Source organism: Gavialis gangeticus, unplaced genomic scaffold (assembly GCF_001723915.1).
Source record: "Gavialis gangeticus isolate Ggan-Ray unplaced genomic scaffold, GavGan_comp1, whole genome shotgun sequence".
NCBI classification, from domain to species: Eukaryota; Metazoa; Chordata; order Crocodylia; family Gavialidae; genus Gavialis; species Gavialis gangeticus.
The window spans coordinates 4,375,363-4,385,424 of NW_017729009.1; the positions used below are offsets into that span (position 1 = coordinate 4,375,363).

The following is a 10,062-nucleotide window of genomic DNA, read 5'->3' on the forward strand; positions in this document are numbered from 1 at the left end:
GAAGTGAGTGACCTGCCTCAGGCCTCCAGAAGTAAAGCTATTAAGATATTAAAGGCTATTTCAAGCTAGTTAAAACTTAAGGCCACAAGTAACCAGTTATGGATGAATTATGTGGCAGTGCATTCTGAAAAGCTTTTTAAAAAAAATTATTATACACACACACGGCACATTTGGAAAATATTAAACCAAGCGGGGGGGGGGAAGAAACAGAGAAAAGATTTAAGCAACCAAAATTATAGCTTAGAAGATTTTGGTACTTTTCTAACATACTAGATGTAAAGTATATTTGTTATCTGATCATTAAAAATAGAAAACCAATTTATAAAGACTGTCCTTAAGAGATCAGACTTTACATTATCCCGGGTACACAAGATTTTAGTGTCACTGTTGACAATGATTTTCCAGAAATGAGATGTGTCAGTGCCCTACAACCAGTTTCCACATTTAAAACAAATATCACGGCTTGGGTTTTGTTTTCAAGATACAGATTTCCCAAAAAGGGAAAAAAGTGCATTCCAGCCGATGCTGTGAACTCCTGCAAGTGTCCCCATGATGCCCAGCAGTGCACAATGCCTCCAAAGGGGAAGCAAGACAGCCACTTTAGCAGGCAGGCAAGTTAATTTAGTTTTGCCTGTTAAGCAGAGTTAGCCTAGAAGAACAGCCACGTGATACCAGTTATAACACTACTTCCACTTCAGCAGATTGTATACTTCTGGCCTCCCCCCTCTGAAAAGCACATCTGGCTCCAACTACGAGGGTGGATTGTACACCAAGTTAGATTTATTTTTGTAATTACTCTCTTTTTCCCCCCAGAGTCAGGAGTTTCAGACTTCTGGAAACATTCTATGCTACCTCTGCTGCCACATAAGAGTTTCCAGAACTTCTGTATTCACCTGAATACTTTTACCATTAATAGTGACACCAATTCCCACCTGAATTACAGATCACTCTTGAAAGATGAATTAATTAAATTGATTCAAAGTGTCATTATTATGTTTATATTTAAGATTGTGAAAAGCTCTTTCCTTAGCAGAGTTCTGCAGCCAGGCTGATGAGTTTTACAGCAAAATCAATTTAACCGAATGTCAAGAGAACATTAACATGGAAATGGTAAGCTGAAAAATGGAGCACTTGAGGCAATTCTCAGGAAGGGCATTTGCAGGCTAATATACAGCTGCCCAGCCAACTCCCGAAGAAATGATTACAGAAAGGAATATCAACTTGGACTATTTGCTGGACTGCAAAGGATTCCAATATTATCCTATCACTGAAAGGGAGAGAAGGGTTTTTACCTAACATTTTAACCTGTTGTGGTATTTTTCCTTAACAGTATCAAAGAGCAAGTTACTCTAATCATATTAGTTTTTTAAAAACAGAGACATGTATGACAGCAAAAACAAAAACCCTATGTGAAACCTAGCTTTTCTTGGTCTTCTTCAAGTCCTGAATGGTCGGGTAGAACCCTCTGTGCGCACACTGCTTAGATCTGGAATATCAGATTAATTCTGGAAGCAGAGGGAGTACAAGACATTTTCAAATGAGTAAAAGCTAAGCTTTCTATTCAAGCAGACAGAGATGCCCCATAGCCTGTTCTGGAGCGCCCTCTTCTGGTTAGAGGCTGGCGAGCACAGCTGCAGGAACTAGGATAGGATGCCCCGTCCACAAAAGTTATTTTGAATTTCCTCTACAAAAGAGGAATTCCTGCAAGCAGGGTGGATATGAGAGCAAGGCTATTCACTGCCAGTTTATGAGAACACAATTTTTTAAGGAGACCTAGTGAAGGCAGAGTGGATAAGTGAATGTTTGGGACCTAAGGTTTAAAACAAAACTTTTGCTCTCAACATTTTACGAAATGCTGGTAGACCCGTTTCCTTTGGGTTCAAGGAAGTGAATGGACAATTAGTCATAGAGATTTGGAGATATACCCGAGACGTAAAGGAGTATGATCACAGGCATTTATTTATTTATTTATTTATTTAAATTATTTTGGATTTCTGCTCTTTAAATGATGAGAAGTCACATTATTCATTCTCCCAATGGGGAAAAAAGCCAGTATGCTTTATATTTATGACCAGCTGGCAATCTTACTTATGTTATAGCCTCAGATGTCCCAGGCCCCATCCTATTTTGTGTGATCTTTTAAAACTGCAGTAACTTAGTGTGCGCACAGTCTTCCATTGCTCTTCTCGTCAGACTTCTATTCTCTTTCTTCAGAGCCAGAGGGAACACTGAAATGCAAGTCAGATTTGATTACTCCTTTCCCTTTCTTGCCATGAGCTTGGCTTGGAAGCCCCAGTTACCCATCATGGCTAATTGCTGGTATTTGCTACAGTTTGAAATTTCAAGAGATCCGAGTCTACTGAGCTCGCTGCCAAGCTGCAAGAAAATGACCATGTTCTCCCTCTTCTGTTTGAAAAAAAATGACCGTCTTCTATAAGAAAAGTTGGTGCATCTAGAGAGCTTCCCTTGGAAGGAACTCAGGCTCCTGGAAAGTCTTATCAGTTGGCTTCCTTAACAACTGGTTTTCATGATATTCATAGCAAGTTGTTCTATACTCTCAAACACATGGCTGCTATACCCAGTGCTGTAGGGTATGGAGTCAGTCCTGCTGATTCAACATCTTAAGAAAAGAAAGAAAGCTCTCACCTCAGCCTTTGCAGTGATTGTTTCCATAGCAACTCAGTGACCCAAGATTTGAACTCAGGTCACCAAGGCAGATCTTGGAAATGCTGCCAGGAGGTGGTGGAAGGGTGGGGGGAACAAAATCAAACCAAACTACTTTTCTGTATTCTAGTCTTCACCATGAATGATGGTGACTCGCACCATGTGTTGAAGTGTTAATGGGAAGACAGCCACGGACTCTGTAGAGGTTCTCTCCCTAGCAGAGAAATGAATTTTCAGTTTTTCCAATATTATCAAGACACCAATTTGCAGAAATGAGTTTTCCATGGAACTTTCCCAGAAAGATCAGGAAATGGTGGGAGTTGGCAAGGGGAGGAATGGAGAGAAGGTGAAGAAGAGGAGAGTTTTTTGCACTTACTTCATATAGTTTTCTATAGATGCACAGTCATTCCCTTGTCCCCCACATCAACCAAAGTGACTTGGTTTCAAGTCAATCTACAATGACAGCAAGTAATACACTACTGCCCACAGAGTTAAACTATGCATATGCCTTTAAATTCCAAACTCTGCAATGAGATCCTTTTTTATGGAAGCCTGTGAGCTTTAGGACATAAGGGATTTGTTGGGTTCTTTTTATAGGGCAAATAGCATGAAGCAGCAGCAAGAAAGAGCTAAGCACCTATGTGAGTAGCAATCTCCATGTGCACTACTGAACATCAGGTGTACATGATATTTTATATACATGCCCCTCAATCTAAGGCAGCAGCTCTAGAACAGACTCCTTTTTGGTTGCTTAATGACAGACAGGTCATCTTAAAAGGCACCATGGGGTTTAGAACCATTCCTACCAAGGTGCTCTGCCTCCTCCAGCACCAGAAAAAATATTAGTTTGTAGGGGTCTACATAAAATGCACACAATCTATCCCATACATCTTACACATGCTCTCTCTTCCTGGGTACCAATGCTTCACTCCAATCATAGGCATTACCCACACTCTTTACTTTGGAAACATGTCAACATTATGCACTAGTTTGTGACTAGAACTTAACATTCCGTATAAAGGGATGCTTTAAGCATTGACACATTTATTTAAACTTGTTTAAGGGTTCACCCCCCATTTTGCATGTCTATTGTAATCTCATTCAGACTTCTTTCATGCAATTATATTATAGGTAAAACTTCCCACTTTGAAGTTGTTTCCAGAACCCACAGGGTTCACCTTGCCTTCAAGACTGCTCTTCTCCTGTTTATTATGAATGACACTTGATGAAGACAAAAAAGATACAGTTGCTACAGAGCGCAATCAAGTCTGCAACCTCTCTCAATGAGGCATTTTAGATGGGGGGGGAAAAAAAAAAAAAAAATCACAGAACTCTGCTACTGCAAAGCAAAGACCATACCAGGAAGGAGAACTGCCCACAGATCTCCTGAGGCACAACTAATGAAAGCAAATCAATAGCCTGGTAAAGCAGAAGCTGCTAAAAGCCAAAGCTCTCAAACAGCAGGTACTCCACGAACAAAGCAAAATAAAGACAGGTTGGCTGAGTACCCTCTCAGCATGAATCAGACTTGCATATTGGTTAAAATGAAGTATTATAGATTGAACAGTGGCAGTCAATATTTATCAAGCCAGTTGGAACAGCCATGTCAGAATGGGAGGAATGATGTACCATAGTTCTGGGTTACATTTGTGCCTGCTGTGGTTAAGCAGTCGCATTGTATCACCACCATTTCCCCAGATAGCTAAGAAATTAAGAAGTGCTTATAAGTCCATCACATAATGCTTGTAAGTTATCTATAAGCTCCAGTACCAGCTCACCACATAAACTAAACACAAATTAAAAACTTTTCCACTAACGGATCCTTATTAGGATGATGTGCAATAGACAGGAAAGAGGTCAATTAACCACAATCTGACCAGGAAATTGAAAGACAAGTACTGCTGCAACTAAGTAGGTAATCAAACCCCTGGGTCACTATTAATTTCAAAGTAAACAGTTTCCCACATTAGTAATGTTAACACACACACCCCACCAAATATTAATAATGATGTACACATTTTTATAAGAGAGGACTAGTAAATCAGGGAATATTAGAGTGCTAGAAAAGGTGACTATTACAAATAAATCTCACCCCTATTTACCCTTGGGGCCACCTAGAAACTGATCCTCTTGTAGCAAATGTCACCTGTCTTTAGGCAGCTCCTTAGCACAAATACAGCAACTATCTTTCACGTCTAGCTGTAGCTCACCTCTCAACCTACAAACCGAGACTCTGATACCTTGATTCCCCATTACATTTGCTATGGTCAGCAGGTATCACAGAGAGGAGTTTCTCAATAATGGAGTGGACTTCCGCAGATCAGGATGAAACCAGTTCCAAGTCTGACAAAAGCTGCAAAACCTAAATAGAATTTCCTCAAAACAGAACGGCTGCTTACAGGCGCTGAAACCACCCACCTGCAAATGTGTTTTACCAAAATGTGCTTTACCTAGCTCTGCATTGTTTGTATAGATCAGGTGCTTCAGCAGGGCTTTTTGGTGCTTTTCTCTAAAGCCGAGTCAATCAGCTATTATATAAAGTAGAGCTGCACCGACACATTAGTCTGATACCGGATCGGCACTGATAAAAAGAAAATTGACTGTATTGGAAATTGGCCCAATGCAGCCAATAGTTTGGCGAATAAATGCCCATGCACGCGCGCAGCCAGCCACAGCACAGCACATAGGCAGCAAGAAGCACAGCTTGGCAGCTTGGAGAGTTGCATCCAGCTGGTAAGTCTGGTGTGGTGGAAGGGGAGGGGGAAGGGAAGGGATGTGGGGGGGCAGATCAACGCTCCCCATGGTGAGGGAAGGAGGGCTGAGGTAGGTACTGCCTAGCCAGGGCAAGGCGGGGAGGGGTGGGGGCGGCTCCTGCCACTGCTCCCGCCACTTGTCCAGGAGGGCGTGAGGGGGAAAGGGAGGGGAGGGGGGCTGTGCGAGGCAAGGCAGGCTGCAGCTGTGGGCTGGCTGCTGCACTGCACTCGGGGCAGGTGGTGGTGGTGCTAGGTGGGGGGCTAGGGTGAAGTCTGGGGTGGCTGCAGCCCCCCCCGCCCCGTAGCGTCTTTTGCAGCATCACTACCTGCCCCAAATGCTGCCCAGCCCCGGGCCCTAGCTGCAGCCCGCCCTGCCCCACCCTGCACAGAGGTGGGAGCCACCTTCCCTCTTGGCGCCCCCCGGATGAGCCATGGCTCCGTCCCACGCCCACCCCAGCAGCGCCTACCCTAGCCCTATTCCCTCCCTCACCATGGGGGGATTGATCTACCCCCCATGCCACTTCCCTCCCCCCTCCCCTTTCACCACGCCAGACTTACCAGCTGGACTCAATTGCATCAGAAATCAGATCAGTATTGGTCGATGTGCCTCCTTAAAAATCAGCTAGTGGTATCACTCTCAAAATGCCTATCGGTTCACCCCTTATATAAAGTACCAACAAACCCCCACTAAAGTGCCTGATCTATATAGGTGTTAGGTGAGCTGGCTCCAACTAACGTGATGCCTCTTCTGGGTATGTGATGGGTTTGGCGCAGAAGTACACCGAGTTTAAAAGTGCCACTTCCCCCCCCCCCCCCCCCCCCCAACGTCTGTAAGCACTGCATGTGTTAAAGCAGCAAGTCATCATTAGCTGCCACACAGAGCCAAAAGAGGCAAAGGGAGAACTGCCTCTTCCTGCATCCCACTCAAATTCAGCCTGTCCTCTCTATCCCCCTCTTCAGATCCACAGCCACAACCTCCTCTTCAGCCTTGACAAATACAAGCTTGCCTTAGTAACAGTCACTAAAAAAGCTGCAAAGAGTTTTTCTAGCTCTAGGCTTCTACCAGATCGTTTGTACATCTCCACTGGCTCTACCAGCTGAAATAAACTAGTCATTACATTTAAAATCCAACACCCCAATGACCTACTTGCTACAGCCCTTCCACCACACACGTACACCCTCCCCCCGTCCTCCCCACCAAGATGCAAAATCCCACCCTCTCCTCTGTCACCAATATCAACATGTTGATTAAATTAAAAAAGCACTCTTGTGCTTTCTCCAATGTCATCCCTAGGCTTTTCCTGCCTGAAAAGCTACCACATCACCCTTTGCAAAACACTACCTTAATAACAAGCTACCTTCTACTATGATGCCTACAAAAATCAATACAATGGCTAGGCACCTGGTATAGAAACCAATTTTGTTTTCACTCCTATCTTGTTCTCGCTCTCTGTTGTATTTACTTGCTTTTTCCTTTTATGTCAACTCTTAAGGGCAAGGCTCATCTTTTCCTTATGCTAATATGCCTGGGCTTCAGTCACAACTGCAGCCCAAAGGTACTCCTACAATACAAGGAACCAAAAACAGTTCCCCTTGTTAGAAGTAAATTATCTTTTTAATTAAATGCTTATATCCACTGAGTGGAACCAACGTATGTGCCTCTGATCCAGCCTGGCAGCAGGAACATCAAATCTCCTTCATTTGAACCAATAAGTACAGAAATACCATAACAGAAGAAACTAGCAACTGGATTTGATATTAGATGAGGATTAATTAACAGCTTATAATAATTTTAAAAAATTGTCAAGGGACATTACATCTAGGCTAACTGTACATGCAATGAAAAGTATAAAAATACATATATTGCCATAAACTACCATCCTCAAAAATCAAGCACTTTGCTGAAGCTATTACTCACCTTTAATTATGCATCTTGAGCTAACATATAAAAGAACATTTATTCCAAATCTTACCTTCCTCCTTACCTTTATTCCAAATCTTACCTTCCCCTCCTGCCTCCTGCTGAAAACCTTTTAGCATAATACTTTCTGATCATGTGTTCATAAATTCCCTCCCTAGCTCTGCGTCTCCCGCGGGGCCTGTGTATGAAACAAGTGACGATAAAAAGAGTTCTTACTTTTCATGGTCCCTTCCTCTTCCTCCTCTTCTGTATTTATTACCATCGTGCCCAGCTGGGACTCCAGAGTGCCATCATGTTCTATCATGGTATTGGCTCCATCACTCATGGTGCTGGCAGCTCTTATTGTACCAGTCTCATCTCCACTTGCCCGTACCATTGTACCTGAATCAGTTTCATCTTCTTCCTATGGCAGGATATATGAAATACAGTTTTCAGGGCAATCTTATACAAAGGCTGACTACATTCAAAGAGAATTGGAACTAACTTCTAATAGCTCTTCAATAAGAGAGAGGATCTTACAAAATTACTATAAAACAGTAAAAAGTAAAGAATTACTTGGTGCCTTTCCTTCCCCCCTCATCCAAAAATGGGCAAGGAAAAACAATCTTCTCTGTTCCTGTTCCTCCAGCATTACCTGGTGTTAGAAATAATTGGATGACAAGTCTTGGAGAGTGAAGTTTTCTACTGAACCATAAATAAGCAGCGATAATAGCAATAAGAAGTACAAGCTCCCCAGCTAGAGCCTAATTTCTAACTTGGTGGCCCATCGCTAAAAGCAGTTAGATTAGAAGAGCTATTCAGTCTTTAAATATTTCTATTAAAGACTGTCAGGTATGATACAAAGCCCCATCTCCAGTGAGTATTGATTAAATTGCAGCGGTTTGTTTAGAGTATAAACAAACTAAAGAAGAAAGGGATAATCCTGGTTTTCAGAAGTTTATTCTTTAAAAAAAAAAAAAACAACCCAAAAAACTCACAGAAAAATATAATTAAATGTTCAAGTACTGAATTTGCAAGGTTTTCTTTAAAAAAGGAACTAGTCTTAATATTCATTTTTCAGAAACAAATAGTTTTTCTGGCCTTTTTTATATTTTTGGGAGAAGTCTGCAAAGCCTGCCTGTTCCTGCTGTAAGACAGTAGAATTTAAACCCTTGAGTCTTGCCAACAGTAATGCAAACTTTTAGAATCAAAATGAACATTAATATGGGAAAATAAATTTCCCCAAAAGTGCACAAGCAAAGCTAAATATTTGAGCCAGAATGTAGGCAAGACAGCCCTTTGAAAACATCTAATAAAATCCTGCCCATATAAACACTGACGGTAGAACAGTTAGGAATTTCAAAATCATGACAGTTTCTTGCAAATACTTCTTCAATCCCTGAATAAGAAATCATTTACTGCTTCTAAGCACAGTAAATGCTAGCTGAAAATCTGGTAAAATTAGTTACCAGGCAAATCACCTTAATACTGAACATTAAAAAAGATGACCACCTGTTACCAATGGATAGATCCAGTTCCTCTGTCTTCACATGACTATGATTTGAGTTACTATCATGAGGCTAATGTGCATACATCTCCCCAAGTTATATCATCATGTATCAACATCTCATAGCTGTTACGATGAGGAAGTATACACTGCCCTGCCCTGATCCACATGTCAGTGGCCTCTGTTTGTCAGGTAAGAATGCGATCTGTGGACACCATTAGTAAGACAAAGAGGGGAAGAAAAGGAAACCTGCAAAAATTAGAGGGGGAGGGAAATTAAATTTTATTGCTGGTGAAGAGTGAATCCCCTGCTCCCTGTGTGCCTGTGGCTCCGTGTCAAGCATCAGCCAAGTGCCCTGCCCACAGAGATCCCAACCCCAGCATCGGGTGCTGGACAGACGGGACAGGGTGCCCAGGCAGTGGGGCCAGGTCTGGCAGAAGTGGTAGCTGGAAGGAGCTGCCACTGGGGTCGCTGGGAAATGAAGCCCTAGCCCCGCTGCACACCCAGGGGTGACGGGACTGGCCACACATGCCATGGACTGGACTGCTCCCCATGCCTGGGCCAGGTGGGGCAGAAGAACCTGCTGCAGACTAGACAAAGTCCCTCAGCAGGCTGAATCTAGCCTGCAGGCTGTATTTTGCCCACCCCTGTTCTATTTTGCCATGTTTCCTTGTGAATCCCCCACCTGTAGCACAGTGAAACGCCACAGGAAAAGAAGAAAGTGTCATGGAAAACCTTACTAACTCTCTACCTCCAGAAAATCTAACATGGAGGAGCAAGAGAAGTTGCACTGGCATCAAAGAGCACCATGACATCAGTGCACTGTTCACTTAGGTGCAGAGCAACAGACCCTGGTGCTTCAGCCAATATAATTTCATAGATTTCATAGACATTAGGGCTGGAAGGGACCTCAGAAGATCATCGAGTCCAGCCCCCCGCCCGAAGGGCAGGAAGTCAGCTGGTGTCATAGGAACCCAGCAAGATAAGCATCCAATTTACTCTTGAAGGTGTTCAACATAGGTGCTTGAACCATGTCCAACGGCAGGCTGTTCCAGACCTTGGGGGCTCGGACAGTAAAGAAATTCTTCCTCACGTCCAGCCTGAAACAGCCTTGCAGTAGTTTATAACCATTCAACCTCGTCATCCCTTGCGGCGCTCTGGTGAACAAACGTTCCCCCAGATACTGGTGGTCACCCCTTATGGGATAAACTTATAGGTGGCCACCAGATCACCCCTGA

At 43.1% G+C, this 10,062-nt stretch overlaps 1 protein-coding gene and 1 long non-coding RNA gene across 2 annotated transcripts in view; one reads left to right on the top strand and one right to left on the bottom strand.

The window, feature by feature from the left end:
- The window catches only part of STK4 (serine/threonine kinase 4), an 88,012-nt gene that overhangs the window by 51,484 nt on the left and 26,466 nt on the right, over positions 1-10,062 (bottom strand). The window contains exon 9 of the mRNA XM_019509819.1: positions 7,555-7,741. Coding sequence (XP_019365364.1) covers positions 7,555-7,741 — 187 coding nt within the window. The remainder of the gene's footprint in view (positions 1-7,554; positions 7,742-10,062) is intronic.
- On the top strand, positions 245-3,965 carry LOC109292418. Its single transcript, XR_002096118.1, has 2 exons — positions 245-773; positions 3,796-3,965. It is a non-coding gene; the product is annotated as an uncharacterized LOC109292418 (long non-coding RNA).